At 45.4% G+C, this 27,432-nt stretch overlaps 1 protein-coding gene across 4 annotated transcripts in view; it reads right to left on the bottom strand.

The window, feature by feature from the left end:
• CACNB1 (calcium voltage-gated channel auxiliary subunit beta 1) overlaps window positions 1-27,432 on the bottom strand; it is a 211,189-nt gene that overhangs the window by 166,341 nt on the left and 17,416 nt on the right. The window contains exon 1 of one of the 4 annotated variants that reach the window (XM_082271858.1): window positions 4,118-4,265. The exons of the other annotated variants lie outside the window; for them this stretch is intronic. Coding sequence (XP_082127984.1) covers window positions 4,118-4,192 — 75 coding nt within the window. The 5' untranslated portion in view covers window positions 4,193-4,265. Of the gene's footprint in view, window positions 1-4,117; window positions 4,266-27,432 lie in introns of those variants that run through there. 4 annotated transcript variants of the gene reach the window in all.

Below are 27,432 nucleotides of genomic sequence, written 5' to 3'. Positions count from 1 at the left end.
TTCAGAGGAGCAGCAGGTAAATTCTATATTGCTCTCTGCTTAACAGGGAACCTGATGATCTGTGAGTTAGGTCTGCTCAATGTGCTCAGTGTGTGATTCATCTGGTCTGGGGGAGTGTCCCCACTGGTCCAATGGGGAGGCACATTGGACAGTGGAGGAAACCTGACCAATGAGCACACAGACTTTGATACAGCCCCAGTGATTGGCACAGACTAGTTGTCTTGGTGCATTGTGGGGTGTGGTATAAAAGCCAGGAGCACATGTGCTCGGGGTCTTTGGCTGGTGAGCAGAGTCCTGGAAGGAGGGTAGCGGCTGCCTCCTCTTCTGCAGTGATTGGTGTATGGTCACAGGCAGTCAGCCCGGTGAGCCAGAAGTGAGGAGCTGAACCTATAGGTCCAGGAGAGCTGACTAGGAGGGGTTGAGACACTGGAGACCCTGAAAAACAGTATCGTGAGTACAGGGGATCGTGTCTAAGGGCCTGACCAGGAGGGGGTCCACTCCGGAGTAGAGTAGTCAGAGGACGGGTGTCAGCTGGTGTATAGAAAGGGGGTGCTAGGTGAGTGCCCTGAAGATAAGTGCTCAAGAACTCAGATTCATCTAGTCTAGTGGCAGGATGAAGCTGCAGCCTTGCCGCATTCTCAGATAGAAGTCCTCAGCATTGTGAATAGTTCAAGTTTTGGAGTATCCAACTCTTCCCTTCTCCCATCCCCATATCAAATAAAACAACAAAAACAACAACCCCTAGACTGTTCATTGACTGAGCCAGAAAGTAAAGTGTTAAGATACTGCATGCAGTTGCTACCGGTAACCCAGGGGAACCCGAAAGGTGAGAAATCCAGCAGCGCTCAAGGGGGCAGTGCTACAATAATATGGGTGACATTACTGCCGATTACTTGCTACAATAACATGGGTGACATGACTACCGATAACTAACTCTATCAAAAATCAAGTCACCCATAGCTAAGAACAAGATGTTTTGGGCTGTTTGTTTTTAAGCTAAAACTTTTTGAGCAGGGTTCTTTCTGCTACTCTGTGAAGTGTTGATGTAAGGTATGGAGATAACCATATGTAGCCCAGGGGTGCCCAACCTTTTGAAGAGTGAGAGTCTCTTGGTAACCAGTTGTGGGCCTCAATGAGAGGAGCGGGCAGATGACAGGTCCATGTTCACGCTACATACATTCTGCGTTCTACAAATGCAGAAATTTAGAATTGGATGAAAGGTTTAGCACTTGGAAACACTTTTTGAAACATAAAAAAAGTGCATTTTATAGATAACTATATAGATCAGACCGAAAAGAGGGACAGAGGGACAGAGGGACTTTGTTCCAAATCCGGGACAGTCCCTCAAAATCAGGGACAGTTGGGAGCTATGGACATGGACACAGCCCTCTCTACTCTATGGGCCGTACAATCCTATTTGCCCGGATAGGAGGGGACGGGTACCCCTCTGTTTTTTTCTCAGGATCAGAATGGATGTAGGTGGGTGTTTACATCTGCTGCTCCATAGAGGTGAATGGAGGGTCTGATTGGGTCCGTCTGAAAAACGGACGATCATGTGAAAGGGGCCTAAGGCTGCTTTCACACTGATGCGCTGCGGTTTATCTGCACAGCGGGTGCAGCGCAGTACACCTGTGGGTTAGCTGCACTTTGCCATAGCCTTCTATTATATTCTGCAGGTGTGGTGCACTTTCTAAAAGCGCATCAAACCCGCAGGTAATAACAGAAGTCTATGGCTCAGTGCAGGTAACCCGCAGGTGCACTGCGCTGCACCTGCGGATCAGTCTGAAAGCAGCCCAGTACCCACTGCAGAACAGATATGCCCATATATACACTGATATTAGAGCATAAACTGACCAAGTCTTCCATTCAGGAATTGCTAGCTGTCCCAAGCAGAGTGCATTTGGTATTACTCCGTCCATGACAGGAGTCCGTGGTATACATAAAGCATTGGCATATGCGGCTCTGCTGCGCAGCCGCTTGCTTCCAGTACTGCCGGCTCCATTCACAACACTAATGCTCTGGAATGGCGGGTTGACAACCAGCGATCTAGGCCTGCTGACCCGTCATCCCAGAGCAGGAAGTTGCGGGCCACATCAGAGGGCTCCACCAGTTGGGCACCCCTGTTATAACCCTTGCTCTCACTTAGTAGACATCATGGAAGATGTTCCTGTTATAGAAATCAATTACAATAAAACATGAGCAATAACAATTTATCAATATTACATCGTTTGATGAAAAAGTAAGAATTTACAATGTAAAAAAAGCCATAATAGCGTAGTTCAGCCCTCAAACATGCTCTGGTAGACCACTGTGAAAAGGCTGTGTAATTCTCTTTAACTACATGCACTGTACTGCTACTGTTCTGATTGTATACATTAGGCATCACTAAATGGCGGACCGCGGTCCGAATGTGGACCGAGCCGCTGTCTAATCCGGACCCGGTCGCACCCAGTCGTGCCATTTAGGAGCCGCTTTTATCTCCCAGCCTCTGCCACTGTCAGTCTCAAGACAGCGCAGAGAGCGGGAGGCAGGATAGGAATGAACTGAGTGCGGGAGGCATAGCTCAGCACTGGATGGAGGGCAGGAGCTGCCGGCGGTTAACTTTTCATATTAATCTGCAAGTGATTCGCTGCTAGGACTGCCCTGTGTCCTAGCAACCAATCAGCTGCTGGCTAATCTAGAAAGTCAGCTCTTGCAGCTCTTGATCTCCCTGTCCACCCAGTGCTAAGCTATGCCTCCCACACTCAGTTCATTCCTATCCTGCCTCCCGCTCTCCGCACTAGGAGGATACTACTGGAAGGAGGGGGGGGGGGTGGGGTGATGTGAAGAGGACAGGCTGGATGTCAGGAGGGCAGAGTACACCACTTGGGGGTTGATATAAAGCAGAGTAGTGCTATGGGGGGCTGTAGAGAGACAGTGGGGGGAGGGGTGATGTGAAGAGGAGGGGAGTGCACTAGGGGGTAAGTAAAGGGGGTAGTGTAGTGGAGGGTGATTTAAAGTGGGCGGGGGGGGGGCGGATGTAAAGGTGTCAGGAGAGGTAAAGGAAGGGAGGGTGCAGTGGGGGGTTGGTTTAAATGGGGGCAATGGGGGACTGATGTGAAGGAGGTAGGTGGTGTAAAGGGAGGGTGGGTGGGTGATGTGTGGGGGGGGGCACAGTGCTGGGGGGTGGGGTTAATATAAAGCAGAGTACTGCTATGTGGGGCTGTAAAGAGAGGCAGTAGGGGGGAGGGGGTGATGTGAAGAGGGGACGGAGTGCAGTAGGGGGGTAAGTAAAGGGGGTAGTGTAGTGGGGGGGGGGATTTAAAAGGGAGCTGATGTGAAGGAGACAGGTGATGTAAAGGAAGGGTGGGTGCAGTGGGGGTTTGGTTTAAAGGGGGGGGGGCAATGGGGGACTGATGTGAAGGAGACAGGTGATGAAAAGGGAGGGTGAGTTATGTGTGCGGTGGGGGGGGGCGCAGTGCTGTGGGGGATAATGAAGGGGGCAGTGCTGCGGGGGAGTGATGTGAAGAGTGCAGAGCACACTACTGTGTGTATGTGGAGGGGGGAACAAGATTGTGATACAGGGGGGGGGGGCTGTGATGGGAAGGAGTTTTTGCACAATATGTGATTTGGACCTCTGCTGGAAGAAAAGTTTACTAAATCGGACCTGCGTAAATTTGAATTCACTGCCCTTGGTATATAGGCATTCTACTGATTGGACCTCGGTAAATTTTAATCCAATACCCTTGGTATATAGGCATTCTATTGATCGGACCTCCATAAATTTGAATTCAATACCCTTGGTATATAGGCGTTCTAGTTAGTCCAGGCTTTCTTACCTTGCTATGGCCCCCAATCACAATGCGTTACAGTACACTGGCAAGGTTGGGATAAATAAGGAAACCCTAAATATAACCCCAGAAAGCACCTACGCTCCCAGGAGAGGTGAACCCCACCATGCCTTTTGCAAAGTGGAGAATGGAAAGGGAAAAATTGGAGGTTGACAGCACAACATACATAATGAGACCTAAGGTACTGAGCCAAACTCTTGGGAAGTTTATACACAGGCTCAGGCTGTTCAGATTCATCTACGACAGATAAACACGGAAAAGACATTGAAGACACAGAAAGTTCTCACCAAGACGAGACGTGGGACTTTGGGTGTGGAGTCCATGATGGAGGCAGCTCCGGTGAGAGGCTCTGGAGCAGACATTCTGCTCCTCTCCTCGGAGAGGTCTCTCCAGAGCCTCAGGCTCGTGTTACACAAATCCTGCAGCCTTTGCAACCTGACAGGGTATATTTAGCACTGTTCGGGGGACAGGAGAAACGCAGAGAGGAGCAAAGGGGGCTAACATGCCGGCTAGGAGAAGATAGGAGATACCAGGGAGAAAAACACATCTCATTACCCAACATCATATGGAGAGTATTATTCTATTCTATTTACCAATACTCTCATTATTATATCCTATTTACCAATACTCTCATTATTATATCCTATTTACCAATACTCTCATTATTATATCCTATCTACCAATACTCTCATTATTATATCCTATTTACCAATACTCTCATTATTATATCCTATTTACCAATACTCTCATTATTATATTCTATTTACCAATACTCTCATTATTATATCCTATTTACCAATACTCTCATTATTATATCCTATCTACCAATACTCTCATTATTATATTCTATTTACTAATACTCTCATTATTATATCCTATTTACCAATACTCTCATTATTATATCCTATTTACCAATACTCTCATTATTATATTCTGTTTACCAATACTATCATTATTATATCCTATTTACCAATACTATCATTATTATATCCTATTTACCAATACTCTCATTATTATATCCTATTTACCAATACTCTCATTATTATATTCTATTTACCAATGCTCTCATTATTATATCCTATTTACCAATACTCTCATTATTATATCCTATTTACCAATACTCTCATTATTATATTCTATTTACCAATGCTCTCATTATTATATCCTATTTACCAATACTATCATTATTATATCCTATTTACCAATATTATCATTATTATATCCTATTTACCAATACTATCATTATTATATTCTGTTTACTAATACTCTCATTATTATATCCTATTTACCAATACTATCATTATTATATCCTATTTACCAATATTATCATTATTATATCCTATTTACCAATACTCTCATTATTATATTCTATTTACCAATACTCTCATTATTATATTCTATTTACCAATACTCTCATTATTATATCCTATTTACCAATACTATCATTATTATATCCTATTTACCAATATTATCATTATTATATCCTATTTACCAATACTCTCATTATTATATTCTGTTTACCAATACTCTCATTATTATATTCTGTTTACCAATACTCTCATTATTATATTCTGTTTAGCAATATTATCATTATTATATTCTATTTACTAATACTCTCATTATTATATCCTATCTACCAATACTCTCATTATTATATCCTATTTACCAATACTCTCATCTCTTACCAAGACACCCTTACCTTCTAATATACAGATATCAGGACACCTACCTCTTCTCTTAGCACCTCTCTCCTCTATTCTAATATACAGTCATCAGGACACCTACTTCCTATCTCCCCCTAATATAAAGATATCAGGGCACCTACCTCTCCTCAAAGTCAGCAGGGCATGAGCCTCTCACCTCCCCCTAATATACAGTACAGACAGCAGGACACCTACCTCTCACCTCCCCCTAATATACAGTACAGACAGCAGGACACCTACCTCTCACCTCCCCCTAATATACAGTACAGACAGCAGGACACCTACCTCTCACCTCCCCCTAATATACAGTACAGACAGCAGGACACCTACCTCTCACCTCCCCCTAATATACAGTACAGACAGCAGGACACCTACCTCTCACCTCCCCCTAATATACAGTACAGACAGCAGGACACCTACCTCTCACCTCCCCCTAATATACAGTACAGACAGCAGGACACCTACCTCTCACCTCCCCCTAATATACAGTACAGACAGCAGGACACCTACCTCTCACCTCCCCCTAATATACAACAGCAGCACACCTACCTCTCACCTCCACCTAATATACAGTAAAGACAGCGCTCTGTGTATTATGCAGTCCTGTGCCCAGTGCTCTGTGTATTATGCAGTCCTGTGCCCAGTGCTCTGTGTATTATGCAGTCCTGTGCCCAGTGCTCTGTGTATTAGGCAGTCCTGTGCCCAGCACTCTGTGTATTATGCAGTCCTGTGCCCAGCGCTCTGTGTATTATGCAGTCCTGTGCCCAGTGCTCTGTGTATTATGCAGTCCTGTGCCCAGTGCTCTGTGTATTATGCAGTCCTGTGCCCAGTGCTCTGTGTATTATGCAGTCCTGTGCCCAGTGCTCTGTGTATTAGGCAGTCCTGTGCCCAGCACTCTGTGTATTATGCAGTCCTGTGCCCAGCGCTCTGTGTATTATGCAGTCCTGTGCCCAGTGCTCTGTGTATTATGCAGTCCTGTGCCCAGTGCTCTGTGTATTATGCAGTCCTGTGCCCAGCGCTCGGTGTAATATGTAGTCCTGTGCCCAGCGCTCTGTGTATTATGTAGTCCTGTGCACAGTGCTCTGTGTATTATGCAGTCCTGTGCCCAGTGCTCTGTGTATTATGCAGTCCTGTGCCCAGCACTCTGTGTATTAAGCAGTCCTGTGCCCAGTGCTCTGTGTATTATGCAGTCCTGTGCCCAGTGCTCTGTGTATTATGCAGTCCTGTGCCCAGCACTCTGTGTATTAAGCAGTCCTGTGCCCAGTGCTCTGTGTATTATGCAGTCCTGTGCCCAGTGCTCTGTGTATTATGCAGTCCTGTGCCCAGCACTCTGTGTATTATGCAGTCCTGTGCCCAGCACTCTGTGTATTATGCAGTCCTGTGCCCAGCACTCTGTGTATTATGCAGTCCTGTGCCATTTGCCAATAAAAATATATATACATATATATATATATATATGTTCCAAGATTTCATTTTAAAAATCAGGTCACCTTACTGTACGGGGCCTTGTGATTTATAACAGTGTAAGATTCTGGTACCTTTGGTACCCTTATTTCCCATTTCTACCTTAATATTGCGTCCCACCTTGCTAACTAGGTGGAACGCATACACCTTTAAGAACGATGACATCATCGCCGAGCGCCGCTATGAGCGGCTATTTCAATCGCCGGTTTTCTCTCACTCATTGCTCGTTCAAACCGCATGCTTGACCAGTCTTGTCCTATGCTGCCGGAGCTTCTAGCTATTCCTTTGCCTGAACAAAACCGGAACCTCGCTACCGATCCCGTATCTTGCTGCCGGATCACTCTCTTGCTACTGGACCTTGCTACTACTAACACAACTTGTGATAAGTACCCCACAGGGGATTTCTTCCTAACTAACTTACACTATCTACCTCTGCATACTAAGGACTGTTACTATGTAAGCACTATTCCTATCATCTGCATAACTTCATAGATTGTTAGCTCTTGAGCCTACCATCATCTACATCATTGCACTAGGTTACTCTCTCTTGTATACTTCATCTGCTGTCCCCTACCACCTGTTACTATACATGATTGCTAAACCTATCTGCATACTACCTATCATCACCTACCACTCTCCTGAATATTACTACTGAGTGCTCACCATTTCTAACGCCTGTCTCTCACCTCTATACTATCATATACATCCTATCACTCCAGGAACATCATATTGAGTGTATGTATATTTGCATAAAACAGGCTGTGCACGGTGATGAGTCCTGAGAGTTGGATATGTTTGTTCAACACATCTCTACATGACTACTGAGTGTAATAATTTTGCAGCTGCAAATCCATTCACTAACAAAAAACGCAAGAGCGTTACAGATTGAACGAGCCCTAAAATATGGATTCAGCAGAATTACCCACTCAAGTTATGCAGTTAAAACAACAAGTAGATGCATTGATACTTGCCCTTACAAAGGTAAAAAACGAAAATCAGGCTTTGAGACAGCAGGTTGGCCGTCTCGCACAGCTCTCTGCTGCTCAGCCCCGTGAGCCTAAGATAAACCCTCCTCTAGTGTTTACAGGTGATCGGAAAAAATTTTGTGAATTCAAAAACGCATGTCAATTGCTTTTTTTGTTAAAACCTCGTACCTACCCTACTGACCAAATTAAAGTCTGTACCACTATTTCCTATCTGACGGGTGACCCCCGGGCCTGGGCAGACTCTCTCTTTGAGAAAGATGATCCACTTCTCAACTCCTATCCTTTATTCCTAGCGCAACTCGCTAGTTTATATGAAGACCCCAATAGGCAGAGTACTGCTGATACCCAATTGAGGGCTTTAAAACAAGGAAGGAGACCTGTTGAAGACTTTGTGGCAGAGTTCAAAAGATGGACCCTTGATTCAGGGTGGAATGATACATCTCTAAAAACTCAGTTCAGACTCGGCCTATCAGAAGCCGTTAAAGACGAGCTCGCCCGAGCGGATTTACCTGACACCTTGGCTGCCCTGATACAGACCAGTATCAATATTGACAGACGACTGCGAGAAAGAAAGGCTGAGAAGATGGGATTGCCATTGTCCAGTCCTTCTCGGATGTCGGCTGTTGACCCTACTCCTATGGAGGTAGGAATGATACGTCCACCTTTATCCTTTACCGAACGTGCCAGGAGAAGATCCGAACATCTCTGCATGTACTGCGCCTCCCCGGATCATTTGTTAAGCGGCTGTCCCCTTGTCCTCAAAAAAGAGGGTGAGTGTTCAAATGTCTTGCTAGGGGGACTAACGACTTCCTTTTCTAATCCTTATCTTTTTATTCATTTGACATTACAGTGGGACCAAACTAGGATCACCACCAAGGCTATGATCGACACAGGATCTTGTGGGAACTATATCGATACTTGTTTTGCTACCTTAAACAAAATACCTATTATTTCAAAACTCAAACCTGTCTCTGTTAGTTTCATTAACGGTATTCCGTTATCCTCTGGTCCAATCACCAATCAGACACAAGCACTCCTTGTCACTGCCAATGAGTCTCATATGGAGACTACCACTTTTGATGTACTAACCTCACCACATTTTCCCATTATTTTGGGACTTCCCGGGTTACACATACATCAACCAATCATTGATTGGAAAACAAGAACTCTAACCTTCTCTTCTCACTATTGCGAAACCACGTGTAATCTCTCATCATATGGAAAGATCCTGTCTGTGGTGACAGATGAGATTATACCACTATGTTACCAGGATTTGTCGGAAGTCTTCCTTGAAAAAAATGCTCAAGTGTTGCCTCCCCATAGGGACTATGATTGTTCTATCGATCTACTCCCTAATAGCAAGTTGCCTTTCGGTCATGTTTATCCTCTTTCACAGGATGAACTCTCTCATCTCAAGGAATACTTGGATGAGAATTTGGTGAAAGGGTTCATCAGACCTTCTACTTCCTCTACTGCTGCAGGACTCTTCTTTGTCCGCAATAAGGATTCAAGTCTCAGGCCTATTATTGATTACAGGCAATTAAATACCATTACAATAAAGGATCGCTATCCCTTGCCCCTCATTCCTGAACTTATTGAACAGGTGCGCGGGGCTACCTACTTTTCGAAATTGGACCTGAAAGGGGCATACAACCTAATCCTAATCCGTGACGGGGATGAATGGAAGACAGCATTCAGAACCAGATACGGATTGTTCGAGGACCTTGTGATGCCATTCGGGTTGTGTAATGCTCCCGCAGCCTTTCAACGATTCATAAATGACATCTTCAGAGACTTACTTGATGTTTGTGTTGTAGTATATCTGGACGATATACTTATTTATTCCCAATCTTTATCTGAACACATAAAACATGTAAGACTCGTGTTGTCCAGACTACTTGCACACAACTTATACTTAAAATTAAAAAAATGTTTATTCCATAAAGAAGAAGTACTATTCCTAGGATACATCATATCTAAAAATGGAATCAAAATGGATATGAGCAAGATATCCTGTATTCTAGATTGGCCTGTACCAACAACTCGTAAAGCATTACAAAGATTCCTCGGATTTTCTAACTTCTATAGGAAGTTCATCAAGAACTTCTCTGCTATTGTGAGACCTCTCACACAACTCACAAGTATAAAAAAAACATTCAAATGGTCAGAAGAAGCAAATGGAGCTTTCCGCTTGTTAAAATCAAGCTTTACTTCTGCTCCCATACTACGCCATCCAGACCCATCCCTTCAATACATCCTGAAGGTAGATGCGTCAAATATGGCAGTAGGAGCAGTTCTCTCACAACGACCAACAAATACTTCACCACTTCACCCAGTTGCTTTTTTCTCCAAATCACTAAGCAGCCCCGAGGTGAATTACCCAGTGGGTGAAAAAGAGTTGCTTGCAATAAAATTGGCATTGGAGAATTGGCGACACCTACTTGAGGGTACTCGATTACCAGTTCTCATATACACAGATCATAAAAATCTTCAATACCTTCAGACTAACAAGACTCTTTCCCACCGGCAGGTACGATGGTCCTTATTCTTTTTAAGATTCAACTTTTTGGTGACCTACACTCCTGCAGACAAAAATAAAAAGGCGGATGCGCTGTCACGATTAACCGAGGATAACTACGCTGAAATACCTTCAATTCCTATAATACCCTATGAACGTATTGTCGGTGTTGTTCGTTCCCTGAAGGAAGAGATTTTGCACAGCATAGGATTGGATTCACCTCCACCACAACTAAGTGCTGATGCAGAAGGCTTCCTCTATTACAACAACAAACTTTACATACCCCCTACTATGCGTACCAAGATTTTGGAATTGTCGCATGATGTGCCTATGGCAGGACATATGGGTATGACTAAAACATTTAATTTACTTACTAGGCAGTTTTGGTGGCCTGACATGAAGACGACCGTACAAAAATTTGTTTCTTCTTGTGACATCTGTGCAAGGTCCAAAATTGACACTACAAAACCATCTGGTCTACTTTGTAGTCTACCAATACCCCAGGTTCCATGGGAAGTTGTGTCCTTAGACTTCATAGTAGAACTACCACCTTCCAAAGGATTTAACACCATCCTAGTGTCAGTGGACCATCTGACCAAGATGGCACATTTCATTTCTATTCGAAGATTACCCTCATCCAAGCAAACAGCGGAATTGCAAGTGAAACATGTCTTTAAGTTACATGGTATTCCAAAGACCCTTCTGTCTGACCGTGGTTCACAGTTCATCTCCAAGTTTTGGCAAGCTCTATGTCAGATACTACGAATAGAGCGAAAACTTACTTCTCCTTACCACCCTCAGACCAACGGACAGACAGAAAGAGTCAACCAGAGCATTGAGCAATATCTACGTTGCTATACCTCATACCTACAGGATGATTGGGTGGACCTCCTCCCGCTGGCGGAATTCGCTTATAACAACGCAACCCACAGTACTACTAAGCAAAGTCCATTCTACTTGAACTATGGGTTTCATCCCACTCTTCTTCCACCACGCATCCTTCCATCAAGTAACCCAGTGGCCTCTGAATATCTCACCCAAATAAAGGACTCTCTGGGTTTACTCAACACCACCATATCACATGCCCATAGTCAACAAAAAAGGTACTACGACCTACGTAGAAAACCCTCTCCTCAATATGCTATTGGGGATCTTGTTTGGCTATCTACAAAAAATTTGAGATTAAAGATCCCTAGTAAAAAACTTGGACCTTTATTTCTGGGACCCTTCCCAATTAAGAAACTCATTGGAAAAGCTGCAGTGCAACTCACCTTACCGGCAGATCCCAAAATACATCCCATCTTTCATGTGTCGCTACTAAAACCACATGTTCCTAACCAAGGAATAAGGCCTACCATCTTGCCTCCACCTCCAGTACAAGTTGAAGACGGAGAAGAATATGAGATCAAGGAGATTCTGGATTCTCGTATCCACAGAGGAAGACTCCAATATCTCATAAGATGGAAGAACTATGGACCCCAAGACGACACCTGGTTGGATACTGCTGATGTTCACGCACCTAGGCTTATACGAACATTTCACTCGAAATACCCGGAAAAACCAGTGCTATAGGCCTTCCGGAGCCGGCCTTAAGGGGGGGGTACTTTAAGATTCTGGTACCTTTGGTACCCTTATTTCCCATTTCTACCTTAATATTGCGTCCCACCTTGCTAACTAGGTGGCACGCATACACCTTTAAGAACGATGACATCATCGCGGAGCGCCGCTATGAGCGGCTATTTCAATCGCCGGTTTTCTCTCACTCATTGCTCGTTCAAACCGCATGCTTGACCAGTCTTGTCCTATGCTGCCGGAGCTTCTAGCTATTCCTTTGCCTGAACAAAACCGGAACCTCGCTACCGATCCCGTATCTCGCTACCGGATCACTCTCTTGCTACTGGACCTTGCTACTACTAACCCAACTTGTGATAAGTACCCCACAGGGGATTTCTTCCTAACTAACTTACACTATCTACCTCTGCATACTAAGGACTGTTACTATGTAAGCACTATTCCTATCATCTGCATAACTTCATAGATTGCTAGCTCTTGAGCCTACCATCATCTACATCATTGCACTAGGTTACTCTCTCTTGTATACTTCATCTGCTGTCCCCTACATCAGTACATCATGCGCCCTCAGGGGGTTTTGCAGTGTGTCAGATCATTGTGAAAAACTATTGTAGCACCCTATAGGTAGGTGCTAGGTAAAGTATAGTGGGCCTTGGCTGCCTAACGATGATTTTCAGCTGGGCTGTCATGTCTCCCAGGTGTTGCTATTGAGACTGGGGAGTCTCCCCACTGGCTCCATGAGAAGGGTTCTCATCGGGCAGTGGAGGAAACCCAATCAGTGGCACATTCAGGCCTGTATCTACCCCAGAAAGGCAGATTCTGCCGTACAGGATTCTGGGAGTGGGTATAAGTTTGAAGGGAGCGCATGAAGCAGCGCCTTTGGCGGGAAGCAGAGTCCCACGAAGGAGTACGGCTGTCTCTCCTCCTATCAGAGAAAGTGGGTGTCTCGGGCGACTTGCCTGAGAGTACAGAGAGAAAGCTGAGCTGCAGACGGGATCCGGTGTGCCGAGGACCAGCGGAGTTGAGGGGGTCCAGTTCCAGGAAAGCATTCCCAGTTCGGGAGTACTGTAACTGCCCCTGGGGGTCTGCCTAGCTCAGAGGAGACCACTCCAGTGAAGGCCCAAGGGATCCAGAAGCTAGCTAGCGGTAAAGGGGGTGCCAGTGTTGACCCTGAAGATCAGAGGGGGTGCCTAGAGAGAGGACCCTGAATTGTAGAGGGGGTGCCTAAATAGAGGACCCTGAATTGTAGAGGGGGTGCCTAGTGAGAGGACCCTGAATTGTAGAGGGGGTGCCTAGTGAGAGGACCCTGAATTGTAGAGAGGGTGCCTAGTGAGAGGACCCTGAATTGTAGAGGGGGTGCCTAGTGAGAGGACCCTGAATTGTAGAGGGGGTGCCTAGTGAGAGGACCCTAAATTGTAGAGGGGGTGCCTAGTGAGAGGACCCTGAATTGTAGAGGGGGTGCCTAGTGAGAGGACCCTGAATTGTAGAGGGGGTGCCTAGTGAGAGGACCATAAATTGTAGAGGGGGTGCCTAGTGAGAGGACCCTGAAGCATAGAGGGGGTGCCTAGTGAGAGGACCCTGAAGCGTAGAGGGAGTGCCTAGTGAGAGGACCCTGAAGTATAGAGGGGGTGCCTAGTGAGAGGACCCTGAAGAAGTGTAGAGGGGGTGCCTAGTGAGAGGACCCTGAAGTGCAGAGGGGGTGCCTAGTGAGAGGACCCTGAAGAAGTGTAGAGGGGGTGCCTAGTGAGAGGATCCTGAAGTGTAGAGGGGGTGCCTAGTGAGAGGACCCTGAAGAAGTGTAGAGGGGGTGCCTAGTGAGAGGACCCTGAAGTGTAGAGGGGGTGCCTAGTGAGAGGACCCTGAAATGTAGAGGGGGTGCCTAGTGAGAGGACCCTGAAGCGTAGAGGGGGTGCCTAGTGAGAGGACCCTGAAATGTAGAGGGGGTGCCTAGTGAGAGGACCCTGAAGTGTAGAGGGGGTGCCTAATGAGAGGACCCTGAAGTGCAGAGGGGGTGCCTAGTCAGAGGACCCTGAAGTGTAAAGGGGGTACCAGTGGCTGGGCCCTGAAGAGTCAGTGTACAGAGTGCAGTGTACAGAGTTGAGAGTTGCAGCAGCACAAGCAGTTACAAGGAGCTACCTCAGTCAGTGAAGGACTGGAGGGAGCTGTTCACAGGACTTTTGAGCTAAACAGAGTGTCAGGAGTCAAGTCTTACTACAGTCCAGGATCTTTTGAAGTTAACCAAAGTGTTAAGGTCAAGTTCTAGTACAGTTCAGCAAAACAGTATTTTTCAAGCGCCGGTGAGCGTTGGTCGGCATCCAGCTGGCGTCAAGACAGCGCTGAAAGGCATTTTTCTGCAGAGTGTCCCAGTTTTACCTAGTTGAGCCAGAGGAGTATCCCACTCATTCCCTTCTCCCATCCCCAATATACAATAAACAAAACAAAACCAAGATGCCGGAATGGTCAATGTCTCCAATCTCACACCTGGGTATTCAGCCTAAATGGGCTCAAGATGTCACCAGTAACAATGGCAGACCCACATCTGGCCCAATGCCTGGAAAACCTGCTACACTATAAACACCATTATTATAAATTATATTGACTTAAGCTGGGTATACATGCATTGATACTTGGCCAGTTCAGCAGGAACCGGCTGAATTTTGATCCATGTGTACCCCTCTCTGCTCATCAGAAGCCGATCGCTAGACCGCCTTCTGCTGGAAAACCACCATTCGATCAGCCATTGCAGTCAATGACAGCAGCGCTAATCAGTGTATTCTGACAGGGAGGGTAAATCTTGCGTTTAGAATAAAATGGCGCAGCAGAGGAGATCCCTGCATCCACATTGCTTGTATGGATGCAGGAATCTGCAAAGTTTTTTTTTCATTTAACCCTCTGGTTGCATGAAATAAAAATAGAAAAAACCTCAGCGTCTTTACCAAGTTGTATAGGAGTATAGGACAATACTGTCTCTGTCCATCAATAGCAGATAACTGGTTGCCATACACATGGAGACCTTGCTCAACCTGATCGCTGGCAGGACCCCTAATCATCTTCCTCCTAGCTCAGAGAGTGGAACATTGCTGTGCCTGTAATGTGAAAGGGTTGTTACCTTTTCTAAGGAAAAAATAGGATGATCAGCAATTGGTTATATGTCATATCATTTCTGTGTGTGGTATAGTTAGGTATTTAGGTTGACATTTAAGTTAGTAGCAGAGTCAAAACAGGAAAAATTGACTCCACCAAGCCTAAAGATGGCCATACACTATACAATCTGATTGTACAATCCCCTTTAGAGTAATCAAAACTACATAATAAGAAGACAAATCGAAACAATACTTTTAATTTGTATTTAATCAGACATGCCCTTACTATCAACTATATTTCTGGTAGATCTATAGGTGATTATGCCATTGAATTAGATGGTGGATGTCACCTTTAGAAACATGAAGGTAATATGGTTAACCACTTGCCGACCGCAGCACGACTATGTACTGCGGCAGTCAGCCCCCTACAGGCAAAGTATTGGTACGTCGCTCACCCATGAGCCTGTAGGGGGCGAGCCCGCGCCACCGGCAAACGTGCGCCGGTGCGCTCCCGACCCCGCTCGTTCCCTGCCTAGCCAGCGCGTGTGACCGGCGGTTCCGATGTCCGCTGACCACTCACAATCTCCCTCAGGAGAGGGAGAAAGACAGACGGCTGATGTAAACACAGACGTCTGTCATTCTCCCTAATGTAATGACAGAGGCTATGTGATCCTGCTATGTAGGATTGTATAGGGCCATACACACTATAAGATTTTCTGAAGACTTTTTCCTTCAGATTTACCTTTTCTATGTAGTGCAAGGGCCTGCCAGATTGCATACAAATTGAAAGTGTTTAGGTTTGACCTCATATTATATGGTTTTGGTAAATCTAAAGGAAAAAGTCTTCAGATAATCTTATAGTGTGTATGGCCCATAAGTCTCTGTGATTACTTCACTAGCCACGCCCCCTAACAGTTAGAATCACGCCCCTAGGGACACATTTAACCCCTTGATCGCCAATAAAGTTAACCCCTTCCTTGCCAGTGTCATTTTTACAGTAACAGTGCATATGTATAGCACTGATTACTGCAGTAATGCCACTGGTACCCCCAAAAGTGTCAAAAATGTCAGTCAAGGGTCCGATCTGTCCGCCGCAATGTTGCAGTACCGCAAAAAAAAAAAAATCGCAGATCGGCGCCATTACTTGTAAAAAAAAAAAACAATAAAAATGCCAAAAATCTTTCCCTTAGTTAACCACTTTAGCCCCGCTCACTTTGCTGCTACTGCAGCAAAGTGGCTCGTTCCCGTCCAGCGACGTAGACCTACGTCGCTGGACTCCGCCCCTTGTGGGCGGCGCACGCGCGCCGCCGGAGGCTCGCTCCCGCTATTTTTAGTCACAGCGGGAGTTGGGCCAGGGCAGGAGTGGCGGCGATCACCGCTGCTCTTACCTGATCGTCGGGGATCGAGTCTGGAGATCCGCCTGCTTGTGTAAACACAGCGGGCGGATCTCTGAAGTGACAGGCAGGGTCAGATTGCAGGGTTCAGCATAGTTGAACCCTGGATCTGTCCTTGTGTCACTCTGTCACCTCCCCCCACACATGTCAGTAAGCACCAGGCATACATTAACCCCTCCCTCTCCAATACAGTTAACCCCTTCCCTGCCAGTGTCATTTTTACAGTAACAGTGCATATTTATAGCACTGATTACTGCAGTAATGTCACTGGTACCCCCAAAAGTGTCAAAAATGTCAGTCAAGGGTCCGATCTGTCCGCCGCAATGTCGCAGTCATGCAAAAAAAAAATCGCAGATCACCGCCATTACGCGTTAAAAAAACAAAACACCAAAAATGACAGAAATCTTTCCCTTTGTTAGTAAACGCAATAACTTTTGCGCAAACCAATAAAAATACGCTTATTGTGATTTTTTTTACCAAAAATATGTAGCAAAAAACAAATTGGCCAAAAATGTTAAAAACTTTTGATTTTTACATTTTTTTGGGGGGGAATTTCATATAAAAAAAAATGTGAAAAATATTGTTATTTTTTCAAAATAAACGCTCTTTTTTTTCGTTTATAGCGCAAAAAGTAAAAATCGCACAGGTGATCAAATACCACCAAAAGAAAGCTCTGTTTGTGGGAAAAAAAGGACGTAAATTTCGTTTAGGTACGGCATCGCACGACCGCGCAATTGTCAGTTAAAGTCGCACAGCGCCGAATCGCAAAAAGTGGCCTGGACGGAAGACAGCAAAATCCTCCGGTGGTAAAGTGGTTAATAAACGCAATAACTTTTGCACAATCAAAATACGCTTATTGTGATTTTTTTTTTACCAAAAATATGTAGCAGAAAACAAATTGCCCCAAAATGTTAAAAACTTTTGATTTTTACATTTTTTTTGAGAATTTCACATAAAAAATTTGAAAAATGTTGTTATTTTTTTCAAAATTGTGGCTCTTTTTTTGTTTATAGCACAAAAAATAAAAACCGCACAGGTGATCAAATACCACCAAAAGAAAGCTCTGTTTGTGTTGAAAAAAAGGACGTCAATTTCATTTGGGTAAAGCGTCGCACAACCGCGCAATTGTCCATTAAAGTCACGCAGTGCCGAATCGCAAAATAGGCCCTGGTCTTTGAGCAGCCAAATCCTCTGGGGCTTAAGTGGTTAAGACCTGGTGGCACACCCGTGCAAGTGTCAAAAATGCTTTCTGTTCAAAGCATCAGAGGCAAGTCATAAAATTGCACCCGAAATCTCCCCAAAGGGCAGCTGACTGCATCCTCCCACCCTCCTCAGACTCTGAAGGTGTACTCTCAGTGTCTCAGTTGTTCAGTTGGATGGGGCACAGAATAGTGGGCATATGAAACATGGTATACATTTCAAATATTTGGTGAATCATAAATAGCTAACAGACCCACAGCTTATCAAACGTGGCTGGACAGGCTTGATATTCATATGCGAATTTGTAAAATGATAGAGGTGATTTGACTAGTCCTTTTTAGAAGGCAAGGGTAGGTGCATCTGGTTTATTTTGGTACAAGATGATGTCTTTCCATGCAATAAGCAAAAGTATGCAACCCCCTCCACAAGTCCCAGCAGGCAGATAAAAAACTAGGAATAGATATCTCATTTATAAACTGGATGACCCACATCCAAACATTCTGAATCACTGAGCTTTTCTAAAAGACATGGATGAAGTCAGCAGGTGAGTGAGTTAAATGCCAACATTTAGGTGAAGCTGATGGGTAGATACCCTCAAGTTGGACATGGTTAAGAAAGATTCTACTAAACTTATAATGAATGAGATGGTCTCTAAATGGGTAGTCCCACCCAGTGGTGTCTGGCGCTCAAATTTTTTTTTTTTGGGGGGGGGGGCGCAAAAAGAAAGATTTGCGGCAAAAAATGCAGTAAAAGATTTCTTGACTTTGACGTCACACACTGCAATTCCCTAAAAGCGCTGTTGTCAAACCAAAGTTTACATTATGTATTGTACATATTTCCAAACAATTACAGTTCCATCTTTGTTGGGCAGACAGTAACCAAACTAGACTGACAAATCATGTTTTACAATGTAAAACAGTGATTTTGTAAACAGCAGAAGCAGCATACCTGTACAGCATTAGCTCTTAAGAAGAACTCCAGTAACAAAAAAAAAATCTATTAAAAAAACACAAAAAAACTTTTGCTGCAATACTCTCCTTAAACCCAGAGCTGTCCCCTATTTTTTCCCACCAACAAATGTTATCAGCTATCCATGATAAATGACAGCCAACATCCTTCAACTTACTTCCTCAAAGCCCAGTGTGTCATGGAGCTGTTGCCCACCTGTTGCAGTGAACGAGAAACAGCACAGTGATGAACGCATCTTCCTCTCAGTATGCTGCTCAAGCACATGAACTAAATGGCTCATTATTCTGCTTTTTGCTTCTTTCAAACACTAAGGAACCCTAAATTGAGCAATTTAATTTGAGCATGTCATGAAAAAATGCATAAGTAAAGCCTAAGGGCTCAGTCTCATGAGCGATCAGGGAGTTGCAAAAGTAGGTGGATAATCTGTGGTTTTGGTTTGTGTCTGCCGTGACCCCCCCCTCCCCCCGAGGCATCACTTCACTTACCTCACGCACAGGCGGTCGCCACATGCTGCTGCTGCTGAGTCGGCCCGGGTCTACTCACAGAAGATGCTGCCGAGAAGAACACGAGACGAACGAACGAGTCCCTCCTCTTCTGTCTTCTTCCTCACGCCCCAGCTCTCCTCTGGTCTGACGGCGCCGGTGGGCGGGAAGGTGATGACATGACGCCGGGACGGTGAGTGACTGACGCACGCACCGCCCCCACGCGTCACGTTAACCTGGGATGTCCTCCTGGACCAATCACAGCCAGGACATCACTAAAGTGGGGAGTGTCAGGGCGCATTGCTCTGTGCCCCGATGACCCCCAGAAGGCTGCCAATCGGCGCCTCTGCCTGCCTGCCTGTATTTTTTTTTCCCTTTTTTTTTCTTTGCCCACAGATTGGGGGGGGGGGGGCGGCGCCCCTGCGCCCCCTATAGACCGGCCGCCACTGGTCCCACATATCAATCCAGTCCTCTCCTTTGCAGCCTGGAACATTTCTCATCCAATTCTCTCTACAATCCACCACAGGTGGGGTCCAAACAGGAAAAAGCTCTTTGTAAAACCCAGACAAAGAAGGCATCTCTAAGAAGCAGTTCGAGTTTAAAAACTGTGTTTCTAGGCAAGGTGAGCCAAATTTGTTGCCATGCATGGAGTGGGGCTCTTATGGGCATCATAAGGTTATAAGAGACATGGGGACCCCCAGTAAAGCAGGTGACTCAAGGCCTCCTATGATCCTAAACATGCTGCTTCTAGCACCATTGCAGCATCCCCATTGTCCAGAAGCAACCACCTGCAGGCAAAAACCATCTGGTCAGCCAGGTAGTAGTTGTACAGGTTAGGGAGGGCCAAGCCAGGGCTACTGTAGTATGAGAGTAGGCTCAAAAGGAAAAAGACAAACAGTTAATTTCTCAAGTAGCACTTGAGAAATTCATACTGGGAACTCCTAAAAAAGCAGTGAAACGGGCAGAATTGTTTAAGGACAATTACCTTGCCATTCAAGGATAAGGGCAAGTGTTTTTAGGCTGCACTTATTTGCTTCGGAAAAGTCAGTTATTCTGGCGGAAAATTTAGCCCCAGATATTGTATCTGTGTGAGGCCCTAGAGAAGAAAACCAGGGTCTGCCATGTCCTTCGTTCCTGGACCTAATAGGAGAATAAGTGGAAAAACTTTTTAAAAATTCAGAGGATCCCCTACAGTAAGAGGCTAGGGTCTTGCAGGAATAAGATAGGATCAGATCATCCACATAAAGTGAGAGATGCTCTTCGATACCCTTTGTCCCCTAATGGCAGCTGAGGCATAGAGGGCAATAGCAAAGGGCTCCAACATCAAGGCAAATGAGCAGGGGGACAAGTTGTGAATGTCAAAGAAAGGTAACAAAAAATGAGTTTAGGCCCAAATCCTATCCATGTATGTCTTCAGTCCACGTAATCAAGGACTTCTATATTTAAACAAAGAATGGGTCTATACTGCCTAAATAGCAGGTTTAGAGGTCCTTACCTCATTTGGGGGTAATGCAACATGTGCTTCGAGTCAGTATAGCTCTCTAGTTCCAAGGCAATGCCTGTAAAGGTATCATAGTCTGGAGGCCAACAGGTCAGCATGCAATTTGTACCATTTTGCCAGTATCCATATGGACCGCAAAACATTATTTGGGAAAGAGTGGATAATTTGTTCAGTTTACTACGTTGTGATAACCTCCTTCATGAGCACCCATTCTGCTGCAGATGAACTGGGTACAGGAAAGGGATAGGAGTAGAGCCTCCAAGGCATCTTCATCATACGGGGGGGGGGAGGGGGGGGAGCCAGGGCTGTCTTTAAGGCAGGGCAAAAGGGGCAGCTGCCCTGGGCCCAGTCATTGTTGTAGGGCCCAAAGTAGCTGCCCCTTGAGCCCACACTGCCTGCAAATATTTGATAAATGGATTTGGGAGGGCCCAAGAACATGTTTGCCCAGGATCAAATCGATATTAAAGATGGCCCTGGTGGGAGCATACAGGTTACTATAAAAGTCCAGTAAGGTACGCATTATTTCAGACCCATCTAAAGTCTTAATACAAGGAAATATTGGTTTGGGCCTTTTGGTTCTCAAATAATAAAGCCAATAGCTTCCCATTCTTATCACCCTGTTCAAATAGAGACTTAACTGACCTCCTAAAGGACATTTTGAGCCATGTATAAACTAAATTGGCAGCACATCACCTCTTGGCTTCCTGCAACTGCCATAGTGCAGCAATATGTCCTACTCAGCCAGACTTGATGGCAGAAATATTCTCTCCGCACAGAACTATTTTAAAGGTGTCTTACACAAAAAACTCAGATGCAGAATGAAAGTTTGCAGGCACCTTGTGTAACAGCCTCTTCCTCTTGTAACTAACTCGGGCCAGTTTCCAGTCACAGCCTGTATGCATGGATGGGAGGTTAACTGCCGGTTTACACTACCGCGACTTGTCAGGCGACTTGGTCGCCTGACAAGTCGTGCTCTATTCAGTGCTATGGGAACCGTTCTAATTGGAGCGACTCAAGTCGCTCCAACTTAGGAAAAGGTTCCTGCACTACTTTTGACTGAAGTCGGAGCGACTTGCATTGACTTCCATTTTGTGAAGTCCATGCAAGTCGCACCGAAGTCTCGGTGCACGGCGACTTCACTAGTCACCCCCAAAGTCGTGTCGCCATAGTGTGAACCGACTCTTAAGGTTATAGAGCATTAGATCCAAGAGGCCCATAAACAAATAGAAGGTATCAGCCACCAAAGGCTACTAAAAACACCAGGACTATGCTGAATGACTGGACTCATGTGCACAACGTAAGTAACAAATAGGAAATACTCCTGAGCTGTGGATGTTTTATATCTCCACAATTCAGTGACCAGGGCAGTATTTGCCCATAGCAACAAAGGAGGAGGGAGGTCCAAGGAGGTTTGAGGTATTAAGAGAACCATCTAAGATGTTTTTGAAGTCACCAGCAGATACCATTGGGAGGGGCAATAATGGCGCTAGTTTGTCAATAATGTTATATAAGACTTGTGGCTGAAAGGGAGGGGGGGGGGGGTGATATACACATTAAACAAAACCATTTTATGTGCTTTTAGAGCTGGTTCACACTGAGGCGACACGACTCCTTACTACTTCGGGGGCGACTTGTGCATTACACAAGTCGCCTGACAAGTCGCGCTAGTGTGAACCGGCTCTTATATTAACCGCCAACGATACATATTTACCTCTCGGATCAAAGAACATCTAATGCCTTGTTTCCACTGAGCGGTACGGTTCGGTTCGGTACAGTTCAGTACGGTTCTGAACAGTACACCTTGATCAGGCTTGCGTTTCCACCGCCAACAGTACCTCAGCAAAAACAGTAACTTAACAGTGTAGCCCCACCCTGTTGGTACGGTACTAATGTGCTTGGTACCCCAACAAAAGGGTCCCAAAAAAGTGGTACGGTACGGAATTAGGGTACCATTCACAACTTTTGACAATGGAAATGGTAAAAATTGCATACCCGACCGAACAGAACCGTACCGCTCAGTGGAAACGAGGCATTAGTGATAGTGCATGCTATGGACTCACTAACAAGAATTGATATAGCTCCGGCATAGAATGAAAAAAATAGCATGTAACGCCCTCTCTATGCAGGGGCAAGGCAGGGCTAGCACCCTGCTTCTGTTCAGATCAGTCTCTTGTAAGAAAATATTGTGGGTGTTTTATCAGCTTCAGGTATTGTAAAATCATGGCCTATTTAAACCTATTATTCATACCTCTGACCCTCCATGAGACAATCTTTTTTTTTTTAACAAGATTTTATTGAGACTTGTCAAGTTATACAGCAAACAGACAGTGCAATAACCAGAACATTCACTACAAAGAACAAATTAATAGAACAAGCACATAACAATAGACCGATGGTGATCAACAGGCCTCAAGCTTCATTTTTTATGAAGAAGACTATATAGTGCAAGTGATCCGTCCCCGGAGGGACCTGCAGACCTTCGAGTAAGTGGGGACAGGGGGGGGGGGGTGGAGGTACAGATGGGGAAGAGGAGAGGAGAGAAGGGAAATAAGGGTGAGGGTCTGGGGAGGGGGGGACAAGTGCAAACGTCAACTTATACTATATTGAAGGGATAAAGTGGTGTATCGTATGGAGTCAAAGATTAATCAGATAAATGTAGTTAAAAAAAAACATAAAGCGGTATCAAATAAACAGTAGTTAATAACCAGTCAGGAGTCACCATCATTTAACCACTTAAGCCCCGGAGGATTTGGCTGCTAAACGACCAGGGGGTATTTTGCGATTCGGCACTGCGTGACTTTAACGGACAATTGCGCGGTCGTGCGACGCTGTACCTAAACGAATTTGGCGTCCTTTTTTCCCACAAACAGAGCTTTCTTTTGGTGGTATTTGATCACCTGTGCGATTTTTTGATCACGCGCTATAAACAAAAAAAGAGCGTAAATTTTGCAAAAATAACAATATTTTTCACTTTTTTTTATATGAAATTCCCCCCAAAAAAAATGTAAAAATCAAAATTTTTTAACATTTTCAGCCAATTTGTTTTATGCTACTTATGTTTGGTAAAAAAAAATCGCAAAAAGCGTATTTTGATTGGTTTGCGCAAAAGTTATTGCGTTTACTAACTACGGGAAAGATTTATGTCATTTTTGTTGTTTTTTTTTTTAACGCGTAATGGCGGCGATCTGCGATTTTTTTTGCGGTACTGCGACATTGGGGCGGACAGATCGGACCCTTGACTGACATTTTTGACACTTTTGGGGTTACCAGTGACATTTCTACAGTAATCAGTGCTATACATATGCACTGTTACTGTAAAAATACACTGGTAGTGAAGGGGTTAACTTTATTTGAGAGGGAGGGGCTGTGTGTGTCCCTAGGGGCGTGATTCTAACTGTGATTGGCTGTGGCTTCAGCTGTATGCAGAGTGATCAACGGATCTACATAGTAGATCCATATGATCATCTCTCATACAGCGAGGAGAATGACAGGCAGCTTGTTTACACAAGCTGCCTGACTTTCTCCCTCTCCCCCGCCGATCGCAGAGTGGCCGGCGGACATCGGGTCCGCCGGTCACACGCGCGGGGGGGTCCGTGACCACGCAGGAGCGGGAGCGCGCCTCCGGCGGCGCGCGCTCGCTCCCTAGACCCTCACAAGCTAGTGACGTAGCCCTACGTCACTTTGCCTGTGAGGGGCTGACCGCCGACGTAGATAGTCGTGCGGCGGTCGGCAAGTGGTTAAGTGGAATGAAATCGGGCATGTCGGTGACCACTATGAGGGCCGATGATCAACTCGGGTCCCCCCTGTCGGGGGGAAGTCCAGAGATAGAAAAGGGACCTACCCACTTTTTCCTGAATCTGGAGGGGTTTTGGAGGGGTCGGTTAGCAAGGTCCATATGCTCCGCTTTCCAAAGCGCCATGATGTCAGCTCTGATTTCAGAGATTGTGGGGGAGTGGTGTCCATCCAGTGTTTGAGTATTGCCCTGCGGGCGACCATGTAGCATGAGGAAAGCCAAGGTTTAAATTGCAGCAGGGAGGTTCTAATGCGGGAGGGTACCGAGCCCAGTTGTGTGTCCAAGTGACCGAACACTAGAGCATAGACATCCTTGGGTAGTGGGTATTCAACTAGGCAGGAGGCGAAAGTAATTAGTTTGTCCCAGAAGGTTGAGATCGGGGGGCAGTCCCACAATTTGTGGAGTAGGGTGGGATGCAGAGCTTTGCATAGCGTGCAATCATGAGACAATCTTAAGCGACTTTATCATATAGGGAACATAATATCAGTAAATGAACACTCAGACAGGTATGAGTAGAAGGCTCACTAGGGCCTTTGCTGCCACCAAAGCCCTGCCACTACATGTAACTAAACTAAAGTTAGTATGCAGCTTTTACCCTAAACAGTACACATATGGAAGAAATGGACTGGATGGCAGCACTCCAAAAAATGAGTCCTTTATTGAAGAAACAAAAATGCAAAAATGCAGAAATACATGAATGATGATCATACCACAGCGGAGATGATGACACTGGCAGCTAACTCGTTTCGCACCCAAGCTGGTGCTTAGTGCTTGACTAAGCACCAGCTTGGGTGCGAAATGCATTTGCTGCCAGTGTCATCATCTCCGCTGTGGTATGATCATCATTCATGTATTTCTGCATTTTTGCATTTTTGTTTCTTCAATAAAGGACTCATTTTTTGGAGTGCCGCCATCCAGTCCATTTCTTCCATATGCTTCTGTTGCAACCAGGGAGTGCACCTGAATTTCCTCTCTGAGGCTGAACTTTGAATGGAGACTTTTTGTCCTTTGGCAACTCAGTGTCTTGCAAAACAGTACACAGCTTAAGAGTGCAACTGTGCCAAAGAAAAGTGCCTCAACGCATTGGTGGTGCTTATAACAGTTCACAAGCCCAAAAGATGAAAGCAACAAGAAAACATTTGTGGTCCAACTGATTCAATGGGGATGAGGGAATGTGAGGGTGACAACACCATTGAATAATTTTTAACCATGGCACATTCAGCCCTAAAGCATCAAACCATTGAATGTTATAGCCCCATTCACAGAGGTTCTGGCTGTGGCATAGACAGAAAACAAGAGGGTATTTCCTGAGTAAACGTGGATAGAAGACAGCATGTCCAGGCAGAGTAGCTAACCACAGGGAGTCCAGCCAGTTGTTTGCAACTAACAAGGTATCAAAAAACTTGGTGGTTCCATTATGTTGAACGCATAACTTGCTAGAATAAATCATGTTATTCTGGGGGCTTTGTCACACAGCCAGTTTCTCACAATCGTGAAGCAAAGATGGCTGTCTGGGACCACTTGGCACTCTCAGGCAGCCCGATGACCCAAATGTTGTTGCTGCACTGCCTATTTCTGCATCATCTGACTTGGCAGCAATAAGTTTACTGCATGTTGTATGCAGTGGTGGGATTCAAAAATTTTAGTAACCAGTTCCGACTTTCAACCAGCGTGCCCCCTTCAAAACAGTGCTCTGCGCCCCGGGTCCACCCTTTCCTGAAGCCTACTAGAGCCAAATTGTAATAGGCGGGGACTGTCTGGGAGGCGGCGGCGCGGCGGCCTGGAGGAGAAAGGGGTGACGTCACTGGTTGCTAGACGCTAAGCGGCTCTAGCCTTGCAACCAGTGCTGTGTGTGGGCTCTGGCTGCCTCCCCGCAGAGAGAGAGCGCCGCCGCCGCGGCCACAGGCAGGGACAGAGAGAGCCAGAGTCCAGAGCGGATGATATACAGATGGTCACAGTAAGGCGGATCTGCAAACTTCCTAATGTTTAGTAACCGGTTCTGTGGAATCGGTGCGAACCGGCTGAATCCCACCACTGGTTGTATGTCCAACAGCAGGCCTGTTTGCAAAGCAGAATTGCCCTTCACCCCTATGATACAACATTCTGTCTCTAAAAGTCAGCTTCAAATTTTATCCAGGTCTTTCTGGATTGATGTGCATTCACAGGACAAGTGGTCTATTTCAGCCATTAGAGTGGCCTTACAAACCTTAATAGCTTCCATGATGGGATTTGTGAATGCTGCAGGGTCCGGGTTAACCTTTGGGCATTGTTGTGGCCAAACCATAGGGTGAAACCACAAACTGGAAGGTGAGGTTCCCCAACTGCAAAGTGCAGAAAGGACTGTTCTGAGGAAAGAGGTGTTCTCCCTGCTATAGAGAGGCCACAAATGATGTGAATCATCCATTCTGAAACCGCTTGGGACAGACAAGGTGTATGAGAGCCTTCAAATCCAGGATGGGGGTTGAGTGTCCTGCCTTGCTTTGGTACTGTAAACGGGTTTACCTACAAACCTTGGAAATCCCTCTGAGGCTGTACAAGGACCACAACTGCATAAAAAGGCCCTATAAGGTCTCAAAAAAATGAAGCTCTCTAAGGAGAGACTGGAAGGCAAAAAAACCTATTGTGGAGGGATGTAACACTATCTTGTACCCAGTTGAGACAGCCACCTCAAACAAAAAATCTGCAACTACATACCTCCCAACTTTTTGAGATGGTAACAAGGGACACCTATTAGCAAAAGTATGTAGGCATAGGATACACTCTTTGCCACGCCTCCTTAAGTAGAATTATATGAGGGTTCTTCAACAAGTTTCTGCAGACGTGCAAAGTGCAAAAACTTTTTTAAGACCCCTTGTACAAAAACAATATTTAGTTAAACCCACAAGTGCTTTTTTTTTTTTTTAACCACTACTTTATATTAGCTTTCGAAATTCACAA

This window comes from Pelophylax lessonae, assembly GCF_965119305.1.
Source record: "Pelophylax lessonae genome assembly, chromosome: 11".
NCBI lineage: Eukaryota > Metazoa > Chordata > Amphibia > Anura > Ranidae > Pelophylax > Pelophylax lessonae.
Note: the sequence above shows the minus strand (reverse complement) of the source record. Positions and strands in the feature narration are given on the sequence as shown.